The 21,167-nt window shown below is 32.9% G+C and overlaps 2 protein-coding genes across 2 annotated transcripts; both read left to right on the plus strand.

Moving 5' to 3' along the window:
• The first annotated feature begins 2,133 nt into the window (after positions 1 to 2,133).
• Positions 2,134 to 3,827, plus strand: LOC129303105 (zinc finger CCCH domain-containing protein 20-like). Its single transcript, XM_054942156.1, has one exon. It carries the CDS (start codon positions 2,154 to 2,156, stop codon positions 3,318 to 3,320), a length of 1,167 nt encoding a protein of 388 aa, XP_054798131.1. The 5' UTR covers positions 2,134 to 2,153; the 3' UTR covers positions 3,321 to 3,827.
• A 13,286-nt stretch (positions 3,828 to 17,113) lies between these two features.
• Positions 17,114 to 18,309, plus strand: LOC129293977 (transcription factor RAX3-like). The gene is made up of 3 exons (XM_054932145.1): positions 17,114 to 17,330; positions 17,428 to 17,557; positions 17,643 to 18,309. Exons 1-3 carry the CDS (start codon positions 17,195 to 17,197, stop codon positions 17,911 to 17,913), a joined length of 537 nt encoding a protein of 178 aa, XP_054788120.1. The 5' UTR covers positions 17,114 to 17,194; the 3' UTR covers positions 17,914 to 18,309.
• The last annotated feature ends 2,858 nt before the right edge of the window (positions 18,310 to 21,167 follow it).

Raw genomic sequence — 21,167 nt, forward strand, 5'->3', positions numbered from 1 at the left:
AGATTATACTAACGAACCGTGGGAAAAACCCTATGAAGCCGCTAATTTCGTGATGGACGAAAATAATAATTTGATTTTAAACCAGGTAAGCATTGCCCCGGTCATTATTGAGATTCTTGTTCGGGTGCAATCTCAACTTCTGAGGTCCCACTTTGTGAAAGTTTCGTGTTTGATCAATTTCTTTTTATAAATATATTGAACACGATTTCGGATTCCTGACTTCTCTCGACCTCATCAGGAGCTTCGTGAAGCCGCCCTCATGCGATCCCACTCTCCGTGTCTATCGTTTCGTTTACTCCGCCTAACTCCCTTCTGATCTTTATAGATGATATTGTGGGACAGTAAAATAATTGTCCGGCGTGATTATTATAATTTATTTTCTATATAATTAAATACATTTTTCGCTTGCTTTAAATAAGTACAACTGTGTTTTTTCCCCTAACGTGCCAGCCCCTTTCTTAAATTGTTTTGCTTACTGTACATCGCTATTTAAACACTTGCTAATTTCTTTTTGTTTTTGTTTTGGTACGAAAATCACTTGTTAATTTCTAATCATGGATCTGCTTAATAAAAGATCGTGACACTTGATTTGTAAACGAAGTGATAGCCGACGACAAAAAAGAAGATAAAAGGAAAAGGAAAAGTATCTGCTTATTATCTATCTAGAGTTCAAGCCGATCCACCAAAAACAAAAAAGTGCCTTGGAAACCAGTCAGATATTGAACCATGGCAAAAAAAAAAAAAATTGTTTGTTGATTAGAATCAGATAAAAAAAAATGATTTGTTTTTAATTAAATATATTAATGTATCGATAAAAATATGTGAATGTTATAGATAACTACTTAATTATAAAAATAAAATACGAGACTAAAAAGGAAAAAATAGCCGCGACTAATTTTGAAATTTAAATAAAATAATCTATTGATCAGTTCACTTTTTCCCCCCGGCTTAACCGTATGAATAGGTCTTATTTTTCACATAGGAGCTTCTCGTATGTGTCTTCTTAATTATAGCTCTACGTATAATCGAAAGTAGATTTTAGTTGGAGGCTCTCTTAATCTTCTAATGTAAAAGCGCACGATTGAATGACTTCAGGAGATTTGACACAATTGATGTTCTCAAACCAAAAACAAATGAAAAAAAAAAAGAAAGAAAAGGACGCCATTGATGTTCGGCTTATATTGCTGGCAGTTTTTTACCTTGTAGAAAGAAAAACGATGAACGGCCAATCTAGGGATGCTTGTCCCACTGTAAGCCAAACGGATACAAAACATTCGCAAGGTCAACTAATTAACGAACCGCACTGTGAATCATGAAATGTCAGATACTCGGCGGCCACATTTTATTATTCTGCACCAACACATGCATCCAAGAGTTTTACAGGGAATCAAATCCTCACTCATACTTGTTCCCCATAAACTGAAAAGGTTTAATTCAAACAAGATCGCTTCTTGTTTCAGTGGATGGACAGAATATTGTGGATCAATAGGCCCAAGATGAGCGTATATCTCATAGCTCATGTATTGCTGCTCTCATCTCATCATAGCACGCTGTTACTTCCCAGGTCCTTAACTGACATGGTTATCAACAACACTCCCGCAGATTATAACTCTGCGACCTTGAGCCCATCGGTTTTCCGTTTTCTTCATAATTTAGTAATTCACCCCCACTTCCCGATTAAAACTATGTCCAGTTTTATTTTTATTTTTATTAATATTAATATTACCAATATTCCCCCTTCCTTTTACTTGATTTTTTTTGTTTTTTTAAAAGAAAAGCTAGTGTTGCGTATCGATCGCTCCCTCGCCTTCCAAAGACTGGGGGCGTCGTAAAACTCAGAGGGACAAAAGCTCGCTGACCATGTTTCCATCACCATCCAATCAGTTCTTACCACGTGGATTAAGAGTTCCATGGCACTTACACCTCACCCTATATCTAGCCACGTGGCTCACTAATACGCCGTCTGTCACGTTTCTCCTTCGGACCGCTAGAAACTTCGCTACTTTTAACCGCAGTAAAATTTGTCGGTCATCGATCAAGCTCAACCATGGTTATGTTTAACCTAACCACGGTTAAACGACAATTCCGTGGCAGTTTATAAACGGCTTACAACGATGATGCTTTCTTGTGAACATTCAAGAAAGTCCTCTTCTATGATGCTCGGAGAGCCCCGTCACGCAAATCCGACGGTTCACATACCGCCGTGGCCGGTCATCGATGATCTGATGCCGGAGATGTACTCTCCTTACTCGATGAGCGGCATGTCTGCAAGCTCCGACGGCAATGCCAGCGGCGGTGATTACTCTCCGTACTATATGCAAGAAGCGCTGACGGCACTCCAGCGTTATCTGCCGTCGAACGACGCCGATATCGACTCCGACTCCGAGATTCTTGGACGGGAGCCGGACGCTCCGGTGGACGCCTACTCCTGCGACCATTTCCGCATGTTCGAGTTCAAGGTAAGGAGGTGCGCACGTGGTCGGTCACATGACTGGACTGAGTGTCCTTATGCTCATCCTGGAGAGAAGGCTCGCCGTAGGGACCCGAGGAATTATCACTACTCGGGTACTGCATGCCCTGATTTTCGCAAAGGGAACTGCAAGAAGGGAGATGCGTGCGAGTTTGCTCACGGCGTGTTCGAGTGCTGGCTTCATCCAGCCCGTTATCGTACTCAGCCATGCAAGGATGGCACCAGTTGCCGCCGAAGGGTCTGTTTCTTTGCTCACACGCCGGAGCAACTCAGGGTCCTTCCTCAGCAGAGTCCGAGGAGTGCTAATTCGGTGGACTCGTATGATGGGTCTCCTCTCAGGCAAGCGATTGAGTCTTCTTGTGCCAAAACGCTTCCATTCATGTCGTCTCCGGGTTCTATTTCCCCTCCGGCAACTCCTCCTGCGGAATCTCCTCCTATGTCGCCGATGACAGAGTCTCTGAGCCGCTCTCTGGGTTCGAGCTCCATCAATGAGATGGTGGCTTCTCTGCGTAATTTACAGCTTGGAAAGGTAAAGTCACTTCCGCCGTCAAGAAATGTTCCAGTGGGGTCTCCTCGTTTTGGGTCTCCACGTGGATCGGTGCTCCGTCCAGGATTCTGCAGCCTCCCGTCAACCCCTACCGAGGCACCGATCCGTTCTTGTGTTAACTACTTCGATCTTTGGGACCAGAGTTGCGAGGAGGAGCCTGCGATGGAGAGGGTGGAATCTGGAAGGGATATACGGGCGAAGATGTTTGAGAAACTCAGTAAAGAGAACTCTCTGGGTCGATCGGGTCCCAGCACATCTGCTGGAGCTCCGGATGTTGGTTGGGTTTCGGAGCTGGTCAAGTGAAGTACGTCTCCAAGCCCCGGATGCTGGTTTTGGGATGAGTGGCTCTGGTTTTTGTTCACGGTCATTGGCGGTGCCTTTTTGGGTTCTTATGGCTGCCTTCTCTGATTCGTCAGCTCTGTGCATAGAATGTGAGGAATCAGGGAGCCTAATAGTAATGATTTATTTTGGAAGCAACAAGTCGGAGATGCTATGTAAATAATTAATTCCACAGGCACGGTTGAAGACTAGAAGTTTAGGATCTCTTTTTTCCTGGGTAGTTTCTGAAAAGATCAAGACTACAATGCATTATTTTGGGCGATAAGCTATCTGAAGCTTTTGTATAGGCAGTAGACAATGGATTATTGATATGTATTAACTATTGTGTCTTGTCTTCTAATCTCATTTATGTATAGTTTTCTGATATGTAGGATCCAAGCTCCTAGTTTTTATCTAAGTCGTTTATGTGATGTATATTTTCAGGAGTTTGTGAACTCTGGTTTATAAATTGCATGACATTAGCTACTGTCACCGAGAGGGATTTGTTGTCTGTGAACTTGTGATGGTACTGTATGCGTTTGTCGATGGTTGATATTCACGCGCATAACTAAAAAAAATAAGTCAGATGGGAACGCCAATGTGTGGAGGTATTCCTGCTAAGTTCAGAGAAGAAGCGAACTTTTAGTTTTTGAAATTTTCCATTTCTCGATTTTTACCTCTGTATGGGAAGAGGGAAATGAATTCAGTCTCTGTATAGACCACGAATTATGGGTCATGTTGCTTTCTGGCAAGTGATGGGGGAAGTTCTGTATGTTTTATGACCATGGCACGGTTTTGAGAACACAGTGGAACTGGTTTGTGGAGTAGTAACTGGTCTTCCCACACGGAGAGGATCATGACTTGCTTGGCGTCTTCCTAGTTTCGTTAGACACGCGAACGATTTCCTCCTCCGATGTAACAGTGTGATCCCCCGAGGTTGTAATGGCCTTGTTGGTAGAAGGTCTCCTCGCTCTTCTTCACTAAGAAGCCTGATGTTCCCCTTTTCTTGCCTTGGATGCTGCCAAAACTACTCTCGAGATTCACACAAAGCCAGGAGTAGAACCGGTAACAGGGCTTGGGAGATTAAGGGAACTCAAAGTGACAAAGGGTTTAGTAAATTTCCCCGGTGAGTCATTATCATGATCATAGTACCATGAACGTGACCGTGAAGTGGACGGGGTTGTGCGGGGCAGGATGCAAAATTAAGATGACACGTGTAAGGGGGCAGAGCCAGTTGCCCTTTCCTAATGCAAAGGTTAAGAATTGCATCAACGGCTGATCTGGTTCTGTTAGGGTTCGGCAATTTTCTTTTTTAATGGTATTGTTGCAGTTGATATTTGTCTTCTTTGGGAGTAAGATCTGTGGCCGTTCTTTTCCCAATGAGAAAGGTAATCAAGGCCAAGATGAATGGATGGATGCTTAAAGTCAAATTGGGTTTAAGTCAGACACGGACTAGACTTCTGAAGTCTTGAATTAGGGAGCTTGAATTTTGGGTCCTGAGCTCCGAACCTAAATTTCTCTATTTTTTGTTACTAGTTATTTTCTCGGAACTCAGTGCAAATCTCCATTCAGACAATTGTACCTGTTTACCCGCTGGAACTTTTGCGTTACCCCGTGAAGTTTGAAAATAATCTTGTCAAAGACTATTTGCGATCAATCTTACATTCTCAGCTTGACTAATGGATTTTTTTATTCATTTATCGTTGTTACGAGGAACCCCAAAAAAAAAAAAAAGCCATCGCTGTCAAAATTACTTTATTATCCTTTGTTGAATAATATCTTGAAAAAATCACAATCAAAACCTCTATATAAAATTTATTTAAAAATTAATTATTACAATCTGAATGAATATTTATTAATTTTAATTAATATTTTATTCATGAATATCTATTTAAATTTTAATATTTTTTACTCTAATTTATTTTAAATTATTAATAATTCATTTAGGTTTATTTTTCATTTAAATTTTCATAACAGATAAAAATTTTATATAGAGATTTTTGATTGTTTTTTATTTTTTATATCTTTTGGCTCCCCAAGGTCATTTTTCCTCAGTTGAACTTGATCGAAGTTAAATGATTTCCTTTATCGTGTCATTTGAAAGGCAGGAAAATTAAACAGATTAATTTTTTTATTTTTAATATAAATTAAATAATGCGAACCTCATGGCCGAGTTTATATTATATTATATTCTTAAAAAAAATAAAAAATAAACAGAAATTAAAATTTCAGTAAAATCTTCAATGCGAAGAAAGGTGGAGTGGACTTGTTGAATGATGGGAGAGAGGTTTTTTATTTTTTTCTCTCTATTTTTTTTCACTTTCCTTATTTTTATTATTTAAATTATTTTATTAAATAATTTTTTAAAATAATAAAATTAATGAACGATAAAGATGAGAAAAGTAAAAAAAAATGAGAGAGTAAAAAAGTGAAGAGACCTCTGCCAGTCAAATGACACCGTGAGATACGGTTCGAGAAAATTAAAGGCAACCTGGTTCTATTCATTTAAGAGGCAGAAATAAAAAATTAATTTTAATTTTATTTATAAATCACCTCATTACTTATTACATTTATTTTTACATTTGTCTTATTAAATACTATAAAAAATTACTCCTTTTATTTAAAAATATAAAATATTTTTTAAAAATTTAAAAATTAAAAAATATAAGATATTTTTTAATCTTACAAGATATAATTATTATCTATTTTTTTAAGTGCCTGTATTAATGAATGACTTTATATTTATTATAAAATATTTAATATGAGTAAATATAAAAATATAAAGTTAATTTAAAAGTAAATAATTACTTTACTGAAATGTAAGATTCAGTTAAAAATGCTTTATATTTTTAAATAGAATGAGTATTAAAGATAGTTCATTTTGTGTTTATTAAAGCATAAAGATAAAAATTTATTAAATTTTTAGATAAAAGTTAATAAGATTTAATTTTTTAAAAATTTCAATAAAATATATTAAAAATAATTCATAAATAAAATCAGAAAAAATAAATCTGACATCTGCATAGTCTGCACCTTTGAAATTAAATTAAATTTATAATTTTTAAAATTCTATGTCCATTTATTGCCATTTTTGTTTTTAGTTTTTCTTTTGGTGATTTAATGCGCTGTGCAAAAAAGTCTTCCTATATCGTAATCTCAATCGATGTACAGGACGGAATAGTTGCAACTTGCTGGCAGTGAAATAGACAAATTATCTTTAGTTTTCTTTCCCTTTTTTTTTTAAAAAAAACTGATTTTTCCGATAACGATGATCTGTCCAGATCTTGTTCGAGTATTGCGCGAGAGGAATTCATGCGTCGTGCTTCCTTTTTCTAGTCTTACAGATAATGAAATTGACAATTTTTTCCCTTGAAAATAATTTTTTTGGTGAAGAGGTGATCCTTATTTTTGAATCAGTTCCAGTAACGAGCATATGCCTTGATTCTGGGTCCAGATTTGAACATCGTTCCAATGAAGAGTATCACGTGTTTATCGGACATTCAAATTTAAAATTCATTATTTTAAACTAAATTGGACTTTTTAATATTTTTAATCAAAATCACATATGATCTCTAATTGTTTTTTTACAAACAAGGAGCTAAGTAATTAATTAATGATAAGCCAATAACAAGAAGTTAACTCATCAATATAACGGATCCTTTCCCACAATTTGCAACATGACAAACAAAACGAGGACTAAGATTCTGAGAAACGGAGCCCAACCCATTTCACTTTCTAATAAATCGATGTTGCAACGAGTTTGTTCAAAGCCTCACTTTGGTGGGGCCTGATCATTGCATTCTTGTGATGTTGAATTAGGTTGCCTTTCTTTCCTCTTCTCCGACATGGGAATTGTAACACCTGTCGGGTACTTAATTTGAGTCGCTTCGGTCCAACTAATGATCAGGTAGACCATATCTCATTGGGCCGAAATAAATATCTTTTTTGTTTTATACTGTTTTGCTAGTATTATTATATTATAGTAATTATCAGACCTAAAAATTGATTAATAATATGGAAAGCTTTTTGTGTATACCTTGAGAAGGATTAGATCACTGCGAACGATTTGATATTGTTTCCAGAGAAAATATTAACTTCTAAAGTGAAGATTTGATCTGAATCAGAGTGCTGAGGGGGCACATTGATAAATTTTCGGATACGGGAAAGCGACAAGGCGGGGATTTGGGAGGGTTCACAATCACATGTAATGCTTTGATTCGTACAAAGTGCAAACACGAGTTTCGAGTTTGCTGGCAAGTGGCAACTAACTAATCACTCGTGTCGTGACTCGTGGCCCGGGGGTCGTGATCCTCGACGTGGGTCATGAATCATGATTAATGTGCGGGGGAACATTTGGTAAAGTCTAATGAATCGCCCTCAACGGCTTCAGAACGCTCATTTTCTTTTGGCCAACGTTTAATAGATAGTAGTTAAGATTTTCACTACGCTTAATTAATTACAAGGGATTATTCAAGTACTCCTCTGGTCCATAATAATATATATTTTCTGAAAGTTTTGTTTAATCCATTATGTAAGATATTGTGTAATTTTTATAATATTTTTATTAGATTGTCAAGTGTGAGTAGACATAAAATGATGTAAGAAGTTTTATATTAGATAAAATTAGGTTTAATAATTAATGTAAAATAAAGAGGAATGACCCATATGCTTAAGTGTTGAGGTTTTCAGTTAAAATATGACATTTTTTTGCTATTTTTGTATGTCTTTCCTCTCCTTCTATTCTTAGGCAGTCGCTTCTAATTCTCTAACAAACAATATCAGAATCAAAGCTTTGCGTAAGACTTGTTTGTTATTAGACCTGTGTACTCTACATCATTTGAAGTCCAAAGACTAGTCGTTTGAATTTAATTCACTTATGCTAAAATACTTATATAAAATATTTAATGAAAATATAATTAAAAATATACAACTTTTAAGAAAATTAAAGTTTTAATTAACTTCTTTTAGAATCATTGATTAGTTGTAAATCTGAGGGATTGTGTGATGAATTTTAATGAAAAAAATGATAATAAAATTCTATTAAAATGCATAAATGACAATGAGGTCCTTCAAAATCCCTTTTGACATTAATAATTTTAGGTTAAATAACTAAATTATTTTTTGTTTAAAACAAAAATAATGGGTTCATGTAGGAAGTTTTGATTTTTTTTGTTTAATAATAAAAGTAATGAATGCTTAATAAAAAATTGTGGCTGGTTATTTTTAAAACTTAGACTTTAATGATAAAAAAATTTCATGTGAAAAGTTGTGATTTTTTATTTTATTTTTATGATTTACATAATTAAAATTAAAATTATTTAAATAAAAGTTGTTATTAGGACTGTGTACTTTAAAAACTTGTTTATTGATCATAAAAAAAATTTCATGTGTGAAGCTGTGAGTTCTTGTTCACTTTTTATGATTAATAAAATAAAAGTTATGATTGAAAAAATAAAGCCAAAGCTGTTATATTTATTTTAAACGATGGGCAATTTAATCATTCAACTTAAAATTATTAATGTCAAAAAGGTACCCAAAAATTTTAAAGAAATTATGTCATTTTAAAGAACTTGATAATGAGATTTTATTATCATCCTTTTATTTTGATATGCAAGAGCTTTCTATTCTCATTAATGATCTCACATATCCTTTTATCCATTCTTCCTTCTTATGGTGTTGTGCTTTATTTGTAATGGATAAATTGGCTTGTTGAAATAGCTTTTCTTGATAATTTTAAGATAAATAAGTAAATTATCTTTTGAATTTTATATAAAGTAACACTATAAACCTTGAACTTTGTTAGTTAATCAAAAAATTATAAAAAATGACTTAAAAATTACAACAAAAGACTCAAAAATTATAGATAAAGACCAAAAAAGTTATAAAAATGACCAAAAGCTATTTTTACTTTTTGATATTTTTTATTATTTTTTAATCAATTAAAGTTCAAAATTAACTTTTGTTAGTGACAGAAGTCAAATTATACAGTTTTTAAAAATTAAGGAACAACTTGCATTATAAATGAGTTCAAAGTCTAGAGTATAACTGGACCTAAGGTTTAGGGGGTGATTGGTTTATTTCTCCATGATTTTAATATTAATACTAAATAAAAATATTAGTATCATGGTGTTGGTTTTTATCATTGCATAACTGGCATCTTAGCAGGTATTACATATGTAACTAAACAGTCTCTCGTGTGTTGCACAATTTAAAATTAAGAAATTTAAAACAAATATTATCAATACCATTGATATTGACACCTTTTGAGATGGCTAAATTTTTTAGAATTCCTCTATTCAATCATTTTTTTTTTGAATATTTTATTTATACACATCTTGTATTTGTTTATCAAGCATATAGTGTAAAACTTTTGTAGAAAATACATGTTTTTAGAATGCTTAGAGAATATTGGCAAAAAAAAAAATAGTTCTTTAGAATTCTCAACAACCTGTCATTTTTTATTACATACAACAATTACACTATTTTATAAATTATGACATAAATTATATTTTTATAAATATGGATAAAAGAACAAATTCAAAGGGATCCCTCTTTTATTTTTGCAATTGTATTATATTCTTTTACATTTTTTGATTCTTATTCTTCTTTTTTGCCACTCAACTTTTACTTGTTTAGAGTACTTGAGTGGTTGTGTCATTATTTTGTCAACATAAAATGTACAGTGAAATATTCACGACTTGAAAGGCTAAGTGATGGGAAGAAAAAAAAAATAATTAAAGATATTACAAAGATATTACATATTTGAAGGTAGAAGATATTTTGCTCTCATATTAATTACGTATATTTTATTTTAATTTAAATTATTATTATTTTTTAACATTTATTATTATCTTTTCAGTTATTGTTACCTCTTTATTTAATTTTATAATATATATAATTTTCATGCATTTATTTTTAAGATTGGTTTGAGGTTTATAAATAGCACCTTAATTCATTTGATTTGTACGCATATTTGATTGAATAAGAATTACTATTATATTACTTTTTCTCTGAGTTTTCTCTTCTCTCCGTTCTCTCTATTAATTCCTTTCTTCCTTTTCTATATTCTCTCCTCCTTCTCATTTCCTGTTCTGCATCAATTGGTATCAGAGTCAAGGTTCCCACCACTTTGCTTATACTATTAAACCCTTTTTTAGTATCAAGAATTATCATACGAAAAAGGCTTTGGGAGATAAGTTTTTAACTTAAGACTTCTTAAGTTACTCAGTAAGGTTATTTAATCCTAAATTTTAGCTATTTGTCTTCTTTTCTTATTCCTTTTTTCTATTATTTTTGTTTGTTTCCACTTTCCTTCACTTTAAGCCATTCTATCATATTTCTTCTTTTTGATATTATTTTATTTTTCATATTTTCTTTTCTTCCTTTATTTATTACATTTTTCCTTTTCTTCATTCACTTATTTGATTTTTCTTTGACTTAACCCTTTAAAAAAATTCACCTTATAAATAGTTATCTACCTTAGGCTAGTTGGAGTTTCTATCAATTTCTTTAAAGGGTTTTCAAGCTCTCGGAGGCCACTGTGAAGGCTTCACCCAGGTTGTTACTTATTTTACATTTTTTGTCCCTAAGGAACTTTTGAGTTTTTGGAGGGCTAGACTTATTAAATAGGGTCTCCATCTTTTAAGTGAGGCCAACTTGAAAACCTCTTTTCAAATAGGATATTAGAGCTTTCTAGTAAAAAAAAATCGCACATTCCATTACCTACAATCACCCAAAAAAATCACATTCAATTATGATGTTATGACCTCGTTCAATTGTCGATGTGATTATATTGAGCATCATCAATATAATTATCATTATCAATATGATTATGTTGACCATCACTATTGTGATTATGCCAATCACCATCAATATCACCACCAATATGATTTAGTGGATCAATCAGACTTGAATTTTACATGTTAACTCGTTGAACTTGTGAAAGATAAAATTGATGAACTCCAAAGCTCCAGTCAATCCACATTAAAAGAAGGGCATTGCTATTAAGTTGAGAGAGAGAAGTCATATCAAAAGGAAATAACTCTTAATCCTCTTGATAGTGTCTTAAAACATAAAGACCTTAATATTTTGATTCCTGAATGAGATAATATGCATAACCAAGACCATGCACCTATATCAGTGGTGCTATAAAGTAATGTCACTGTCGATTTTGAGATTGAGGCATGTGACGACATAAAAATTAAAGAAGTCTGATCAAATCGTATTGAAGTTTTTGCTCCTACCCTAAATATAAGCATTGTTGAGACTCAAGAGGCAACTCTTAATCAATAAGAGGAATTATGAAAGCAAATTCGACATATGGTAGGTGAGAATTTTGAGACAATTAATGATGGTATCCAATTTCAATAGGCTTTTGCTCTATCTAATTCGTCTACTATGCCCTCTAGTGTTGATGTTATTGTAAATATGGAAGCACATATTGTTCATGAACCACATGGTCCCCTCCAATATTATCTTATTCATTGGAAAGGATTTTCAGATTTGTATGTTGTACTTCTACGTGTTTAGATTATTTACTATTCACTTGATGTCATTTATTGATGTCTAATTTGTTGAAAATGGTTTCCAAATAGTGACACAGCTCGAAATCTCTCGATCTTATTGTACTTCTAGAGCATATCTACAATTTTACTCTCTAGACAAGAGTTCTTCAAGCGAGGGAGAAATAATGGGAAGAAAAATAAAAAGAAATAATTAAAGATATTATAAAGATATTGCAGACTTGAAGGTCGAATATATTTTGCTCTCATATTAATTACGTATATTTTGTTTTAACTTGAATTATTGTTATCTTTCAACATTTATTATTATCTTTTCAGTTATTGTATTCTTTTTATTTAATTTTAGAATATATATGATTTTCATGCATTTATTTCTAAGGTTAGGTTGAGGTTTATAAATAGCACATCAACTCATTTGATTTGTACACACATTTGATTGAATAAGAATTACTATTATCTTGCATCTCTTCTGAATTTTCTCTTCTCTCTATTCTCTCTATTGATCCCGTTCTCCTTTTCCTATATTCTCTCTCCCTTCTCCTTCCCCGTTCTGCATCACTAAGACGACGAGATAAGAATTGATGATCCAAATCAAATTTAAACTTCTTTTTATTTTTTTCTTTTCCTTTTCACAAATAATGTTTATGAACGATAGTTGATGAGAGTTGATTGATATTGAGTATAGTAAATCAGGAAAATACATGAAAGATGGTAAAAGAAAGTAAATCTCATTGATCAAAAAAAATTTAAAAGGCATGAAAAAGTACAATAAATATAAAAGGATAATCAGATGGAGCTAATGCTAACAATCAAGAAAATTTAAAAATTGGATTGCTTTTAGATCAATGTTCTCGTGAAAGTAGACTAAAAATACATAAAAATAAAAAAAATTAAATTAAATATCATTGATCAAGAAAATTTAAAAGGCATGAAAAAGTACAGCGATTTGGAAGGATAGCCAAATAGAGTTGATGCTAATAATTAGAGAAATTTAAAAATGGGACTGCTTTTGAATAAATACTCTCGTGAAAGTAAATTGAAAATACATTTAAAAATAAAAGAATAAATTAAATCTCATTAATGAAGCAGGAAAAATTTTCATATTAAAATTAGTCTAAAATCTATTAACTAATGATAGTTTTTTTTTTTAAAATGGGACTGCTCTTGAATTAATGCTCCTATAAAAGTAAACTAAAAATATATAAAAAATAAAAAATAAATTAAATCTCATTTAAATGCACCCTGAAAGTAGACTAAAAATACATAAAAAAATAAAAAATAAATTAAATCTCATTAATGAATTAAGATAAATTTTTATATTAACATTAACCTAAAATTTATAAGTCAATTTTTTTTTTATCAATCAGTTGAAGCTATAAAATTTGTATGTCTATATATTGATATTGATGATTGACGATGATTATAAAATAATATAATTTTCAAGTGGCTAACATGATACAATATTGTTTTAGAAAAATGACAATAGACCACGAAGACAACATCACAAGAGACTATCATGGTTTAGGCATCGAAGATAAGATGGAAATAATGGAATTGACTGACAATGCAACATTAAAAAAGTGTTATAAAAATGTATATAAGCAACACTATATAAAAAAATTACAAAAGAAGAAACACGAAGTACCGATCTTGATAAAAAAGTGCAGGTTCATCGAAAATTACCCGTTGAGAGAAAATTAAAGCCCCCCAGACATTTTCGCTATGGACAGAGTCGCACCAAAAAGATAAAACCACTTTCTCGTGCTCTGGGATGCCACCGATGATGCTATCCCCAACTTACTCATTCTATGTGATATACTATATTCTTGACAATTATTTTATTTTATTTTTTTCACCATGATATCTCGAAAAACCTAAAATTTTATTACTTTTTACCTAAACTAATCCAAGTTCCTGTTGCATGAGACATATTTATTTAATCAAAAATATGACTGTATAACTTATAATTTGAATTCAAAGTTTTAAAATAAGCTGATTCAGTTTAGTTGATCAGCTAAACCAAGCTCCCTCGGTTCTGGACAAATCTTATTCTGATTTTTTTAAGATTTTTTAAAATGTTTGATTGCCCTTTGTCTACAAAAAAAAAAAAAAAAATTCCTTATTTGGGCAACCTTTGAACTTTTCTTTACATATTGATTTGCTGGTTTCTGGGGCCTGAAATAGAGGATAAGTTTATACTACGTGGGCCTTTTAGTTCCTATTACTTCATTCTGGGCCTTGATTAGGCCCGATTAAAAATCATAGTGCTTTAGAAAAGAAAGCAGTCATTGCACCTTAAAGAAAGTGGTTCATTTCATAAATTCTTTACCCAAAAAAAAAAAAAAATCATGAATTAGTCTATATAAAAATATGCTTCGGTTCCCCCCCCCCCCAAAAAAAAGAAGCTTCGGTTTGGTTCTACGGTGATTGGCTTAAATTTAGAATTACAATGATCTGTCAGTCACATTATTCATCATAATATGTTTGAAGTAGAAGAATATAATGTTTTAATCTTTTGTTTAACTTAATAGCAAAAAGAGAAGACCCAATAAAATATAGCTTGAGTCATATGCCTAAATATAGCTTGAGTCATATGCCTTGCCGGAAGTGTGAAAAATGAATTGTATTGTTTATGATTTATCAAGAGTGAATTTTATTTGTAGATTTAGGGGGAAAAAAAATATAACATATAGCTCTCGAGTAATTAGAAATTGCAGGAGAACTGGTAACGATTAATCAAATATACGATTTAGGGTTAAAGTGGGAATTTTATTACAAATTAAAAAACATTGAAAAATCCTTCTAATTGAACCAGATCAATTATCATTAAAATCCTTTCTCCTTACCTCTCTCTCCTCAAACCCAGCAAAGGGGTTTAAGTTATAATGTTTGATTTATTGTTTTGTTCTAACTATAACCTAATTCAACTACGTTCTATAAACCAATTTCTTGGGGCGAATTATACACTTGTCATCACTCCAACATATCATTAGTGTTTGTACCTAGTACCTCCCTTTCCTAATATTGACCGTTCGATCGGTTTAGGTATGAGCGAGGAAGGGAGGGAGAAGATTGGTTCATTTTTAAATCATTTCAAAAGCTCCTTTTCTCACTGGAATGTATAAAATAGTAACACTTATTTTTGATTTCATGCATGATACACAAGGAAGCGTTTGTAATTATTTTATTCGTGAGGAGCACCGCATTCTTTCCTTGTCAAATTTTTACAGATTCCATGGATGCTGTAAACTACATTTATAGAGGCGTTAATCAAACCTATCTTTTTTTGGAAGACATTTTTGAGGTTCAAGCAACTTTGTGTTCTCATGAAGGATATAAACTTTTATATGCTCCTGCTGAACAGATGACCTGTGCAGACTTTTTAGTAAAGATAGCTCATGATTTTAACAGGAATTTTGTTTTTCTTAAAAATATTCTTATTAGTTGTGAGGTGCTTATTTTGTCTGACTATAACGAGGATATGTCCTATTGATTCCTAACAAACTTGAGTTTTCTTTTGTTTTACTAGCTCCTGCTAGTCTAGTTTGACGAGGGAATTTTTTTTTTTCTTCCATTCACTATTTTTTATTAACACTATGCCTTCGGGAATATACAATAAAATTAAAATGATTCATAATTTTTATAATGTATTAACATACTTATTTCATTTTTTTATCACTGTATGCAATATAAAATTTTTAATAAATTGTAATTTTCATGGGATATAAACAATGTTACTTATTTTTCAGGTTCTGTGCAATATACAGGAGTCATACTATAATTACATGTTAAAAGCATAGCTAATCACCTCATGAATCATAAATTTAACGGGAGAACAAGTGATTTATCCTGTAAATCATTTTATAATACATACTAATCCATCCCAAACAATGTGGTACAATAAAATGGTGCACATCGTAATGTGGACATATTTAAAATAGATAATACTCCTCCTGCCTTAGTAACTTAAACAAGACAATTTTTTTTTTAAAATTATATATATTCATTAAATACAATTTACAATTGTAAAATTTTTTATAATTTTTTAAAATATCCCTTATTATTAAGAGAGTGAGGAAAATTTATTTAAAATAATAAAATTTAATGTTAAAATAATTACTCCATCCGTTCAAAAATATAAGGTATTTTTTGAGAGATTGAATGTTAAAAAATGTAAGATATTTTTAGTCTTTTAAGATGTAATTATTGTCTTTTTTTTAAAAGTACCTTTATTGATAATGATTTCATATTTATTGTAGAGTGTTTAATAGGAATAAATATAAAAAAATAGGGTTAGTTTAAAAATAAATAACTACTTTTTGGAGATAAAATTTAGTTTAAAATGTCTTAAATTTTTAAACGAAGAGAGTATTATTAATAATTTTTTAACAAGATATCTAATATTTTAAAATACTAAATCATTTTTAAAATATTTTAAAAATGAGACGGGAGTAGTATATGATAATTTGGAATTTTATTCTACTAGAAAAGAACTTAGTCCAACATTGGGCCCACAGTCAGTAACCCTGAAGCAGAACAGTACAGAGTGCGGACTCAAACTTCGCGTGTTCACTGTCCAAGTCTTGCTCTTTTTATTTTGTTGTGTCAGAAAAAACCACCCTCGTTCCTGTACCGTTTTCTTTTTCTTTTTGGACCAACTCATTCCTCTGCCGTTGGACCTCTTTAATTTGTGTACCCGTGAACGTGTTCGTTCCCGAATATAATGGCTCCATAATTTTTAAAGCCTCCAATACTATTTCCAAATTTCTTCTTCTCAAAGCACATCTTGTGCTTCTCATTTAACTCTTTTCCTTATCATGGTTTCCGGCCCTCCCATGTAGCTAATTCCTTAATCAGCAACAAAGGAACGTGGTGTTTAGTTTCTTTTACATTAAACGTGAAAACGAAAATGCTTAGCTTAAAGACGACAGTAATGAGAAACTGCTTTCTTCCCCCCAATGGCAAGGCCGCGTTATATACGTGCGCCATGATACTGACTTTCACATGGGTGATGGATGATACTTGCCGCAACTACAAAGGAATTATACGCACACACACATGTATGTATGTATGCATGTATGAAATCAGACGTTGTGTGAACGCTCCCAGTGCATTGACTGGTTCTCTCGTCCCTTTGCTTTTTCTTCCTATTCACATTAAACAATTAAAAAAAAAACGAAAAGAAACGGGCTATTATTGTCAGTCAGTCAGTCAGACGAAGTCAAGCTTCCACCCCATTAGCGTTTTATATATTCCCACCTCTCTCTCTCTCCCTCATCACTCTCTCTCTCTCTCTCTGGTTGTTCATCACATTCAGTTCAGTTTCAGTCAGTAGCCATGGGAAGAGCTCCGTGTTGCGACAAAGCAAACGTGAAAAGAGGACCATGGTCTCCTGAAGAAGACGCCACCCTCAAGAGCTACCTCCACAAACATGGCACCGGTGGAAATTGGATCGCTCTCCCCAAAAAAGCTGGTACTTCACTGATCACGTGTCTATTCTTTGTCCCCCACCGATCTCCATGAGATGATACCATCTTTTCTGATATTATCCTTTCACTGCTTTTTTATAGGTCTTAAGCGTTGCGGGAAGAGCTGTCGTCTGAGATGGCTCAACTATCTCAGGCCTCATATAAGGCTTGGAGGTTTCACTGACGACGAAGACAAAATTATCTGCACTCTCTATGCTGCCCTCGGAAGCAGGCAAAACCATAGCACGTACTTTACGTTTCTTGCTACAATAATAGCGATTTATTATGTGAATATGTTCCGTTTTTTTGACATCCAGGTGGTCTCTTATAGCTGCTCAGTTGCCTGGAAGAACGGACAACGATGTGAAAAACCACTGGAACACAAAATTGAAGAAGAAGTTTTTTGCAGCAAACAGTTGTAATGGCACCGTCAGCAATATTCGCGAGAGCAATAGTGCTAGTTATGTACCCTTGTCATTTTTCCCCCTCAAACACCTCAAGGCGATGCCTTTTTGCAAGGTCACAAGGAGTCAGAGTATTTTGAGCCTTGTGTTCAGGAGTTGGAGCAAAATAAAGCTCCAATTTTAGGACAAAAACCTCTGAAACCTCAAGTTTCAGATGTTGACAGCCGTTTCATGATGAGTGACAGCTGTGGGATGCCATGTTCTTTGGGAGTTTCATCTTCTTCAGGTTGCTTAGCAGAAAAGAACCGTCATGCCAAGTGGGTTGGATTTGAGCGTGATGATCAAGATGATGCAAGTATGAGTGATTTTGTGTGTGATGATGATCTCTTCGATGGCTTTGCTTATTATGACCAATGCCTCATCAACGACGACTGCTTCCCAAATTAATAGCCAGATTACCCAAATTAAAGGGGATGCGTTTAGTTTACTAGGTACTCAACAGCGTAAAACTGGTGTTTCCAACATTAAATGTACATTCCGAAGAAAATGGAAAAAAAGAGTATTATTGTAAGCGAGTAAATTTTAGTGACGATCGAGTTCTATTTCTAATTCATAATATTGTTTGAGATGTTCAAACACTGTATCTTCCTATTTGTAGTAGTTATTAGTTTGCTTATATAACAGCACGGGGCTCTCGGCACTCATGCTTTCATGAATGTGAACGTAGCTAGCTAGTCGATCGGCAAACTTTTGTTGGCTTCTTTCAAGTCAGTTGTGTTGAAAGTTTCTTCGGGTTTGATGAGCGAATTAGAAAAGATGCCCACATATATATTGCAAAATTCAGACTTGCGTTACTACATGTGAAATGATGTTCCTCTATTTAAGTGCATACAAAGTAGGCCTACTTTATGAGATTCAGATATCTTATATCAGTATTTCTTCTGTACTTATCTCTTTTTGAATATATTAGCTGGTTATATACATCTGATTTTTATAAATGTAAAAGATCCGAATGACAACTACTCAGGTGCTGGAATGATAGCAGAATGAAAGTTTATATTTATGACAGAACAATATGCGTAATGGTAATTTATAAAGTTTATATTTACTTACGAGGCATATAAACGTTTTTAGACTCCATTAGCGGCCTCCGCATGTTAGCTTAATCGTACTTTATCAATCATAAGAAAAAAAGTGAAAGATGCATATGCGAGGAGTGTATTGTGATCATCGGAGCAAACCCTATAATTAATTAAGTTTATCTAATTGATCAACAGACAAATAATAAAGACCAATGTGAGTAGTGTCATCTTTTGACAGCTATTTAGCTTAAAAGTGACTTGGATTTATTGTTTCCCAGGAACATCAAACTGTTAATGGGGGACAGTAATTTGTCTGCACATGTATATGTAAAATGTTAAGGCATGCTTTGAAGAATGCTAATTAACATCTATGGTAGAAGGAGCTCGTTTTCCACGAGAATGATGAGATGTGGTGATCAGCCCACGAAATATCGCAAGGAAGTGGAATAAGGGGAATTCTGCGTCGTATTTTATTAATTTTATAATGTCGCCATGTTTGAAGATTTTGGTATATATCCTCCTTCTCAAAAAACATAAATAATAAGCTTAAAATTTTTAGAAGAATCTAACTTTTTTTAATATTTAAATCCCACTGAGATATTTTGAGAAAATTGTGGAAGCTTAGTAAATATAAAAAAGTTGAAAGAATAAAAAAATCACAATCAAACTCAAAAAGAGCTGCACTGTTTATAATCAATAAATAATACAATCAATTACAAAATTTATATTTTATATTGATTTAATTGCTTTCGAGTGATAGCACAAACCATTTTTATTATTAAACCTTGAATTATAAAACGTTTGAGATGATTAAAGAAATCAGAATAAAGTTGATAATGTTTCGGCCAACGGATAATACTAATAAAGTAGAAATTGACAATCCCAATCAAGTTATAGAAAGTACTTGAAAACATCTAGGTAGCAAAGTTAGTTTTGTGGTATCCTGCTTCTAGACGGCTCGTGTATCAAATTTCAAAGACACAGTATCAAATTTCAAAGACACAGTGGTCACCTAGGCAGCGCCACTTTCCTGACATAATTTACATTTGAAACATTGTCAAAATCTTATCATTACAGAGTCAATCTGATTGATAATTTAGATGCACCCAATCAAACTAACAATTGAATGTCAAATGTAAACAAAACAAGGTCTTATTATACGACAACAACTTGATTAAGATTAGTCTTACCACCCAGCTAAAGTATATATTTCCAGTTAATCAGATTTCTCATCATATGCGGAGCAATCTCTACATCTGGAGTCAAGGGTTTAATGAAGTCCTGGGTCCCTATTCTTCCTGAAAGTGAAGGAAAAGGACAATTGGATAGGGAAAATTCAACCTGAAATTTGCAACATCACTGAAAAAATTAATTGAGGAACTAAGAGTATTTAAGTATTTAATTGGGTTAAGGACTTAATTGAGGATCGGACTGTGATCGAGGGTTACTTCCATTTCTACACTCTACAGGTAAACATGTCGATCTACTCCTTTTTTCTAGCTTTGTTAATGAGCATTTAAGGTTAAGTCCTCCTTTTTAGGGACACCCAACCCTTGGGTTCAAATTATATGTTTGTTTTGATGATGATAAGCATGGTAGGATGATTATGTCCGAAAGCTTAGACGTTGTTGGGTGATTTTAGGGATGATTTGAGAATGTAAAGACTAAATAAGTGATTAATTAGTGTAATGGTGATGATTATGACTATGTTTAAGGTTTTCTAAATGAGTGTGATAGCTTTAGGTTAATTAGATTAATAAACCTAATCTTAGGATTAGGGTGTAATTAGTGTGTAAGCACTTGTATTAGTGATAATTAGCGTTGTGTTAATGATACAATTAATATTGTATTGTGTGTAGATCATGGTGTTGCATGGCACCGTTAGAGGTGATAATTCACAAATATGAAGAAATTTACTTGCTTAAGGCAAAGGTAACATTACCAATTTGTTATGATGTTTGCCTTGTGATAGACTGTGTGCATGTTTTGTTGAAGATAAATGCTATATGGCAAATATTGTGTTTGGAAACATATATTTTTGTTTGGAAAGTTATTGCCAAGTAGGATGAAATTATACATATAATTGTATGCATTATAAAACATCGTGTTTAGAAGCATGAGAATTGTTTGGAGACATTTTTCTTATTTGGACACACACACACACACAATTCGTATGACTTGTTGGGTTTCAAAGGTAGGGGTTTTTGTTATAAGATTACCTATCATATGGTATGCGTTCATTGGACTTAATGAGTAGCTAATATCTTGAACTAACGTACCTTTGGCTTGAGTGGGTTGGATTTCAGGCATAGTGTATGGAGAGAAATAAAGTGCAGTCATGCATTTTCTTGTTAGG

The sequence above is a fragment of the Prosopis cineraria genome, unplaced genomic scaffold, assembly GCF_029017545.1.
Source record: "Prosopis cineraria cultivar Desert tree isolate PC_DT_omini unplaced genomic scaffold, ASM2901754v1 PC1, whole genome shotgun sequence".
Lineage (NCBI taxonomy): Eukaryota > Viridiplantae > Streptophyta > Magnoliopsida > Fabales > Fabaceae > Prosopis > Prosopis cineraria.

Coding starts and splice junctions, on each gene's coding strand:
- LOC129303105 (XM_054942156.1), top strand. CDS start 2,154: ATGATGCTCGGAGAGCCCCGTCACGCAAATCCGACGGTTCACATACCG.
- LOC129293977 (XM_054932145.1), top strand. CDS start 17,195: ATGGGAAGAGCTCCGTGTTGCGACAAAGCAAACGTGAAAAGAGGACCA. Junction 17,331..17,427: donor CGCTCTCCCCAAAAAAGCTG/GTACTTCACTGA, acceptor GCTTTTTTATAG/GTCTTAAGCGTTGCGGGAAG. Junction 17,558..17,642: donor TATGCTGCCCTCGGAAGCAG/GCAAAACCATAG, acceptor TTTGACATCCAG/GTGGTCTCTTATAGCTGCTC.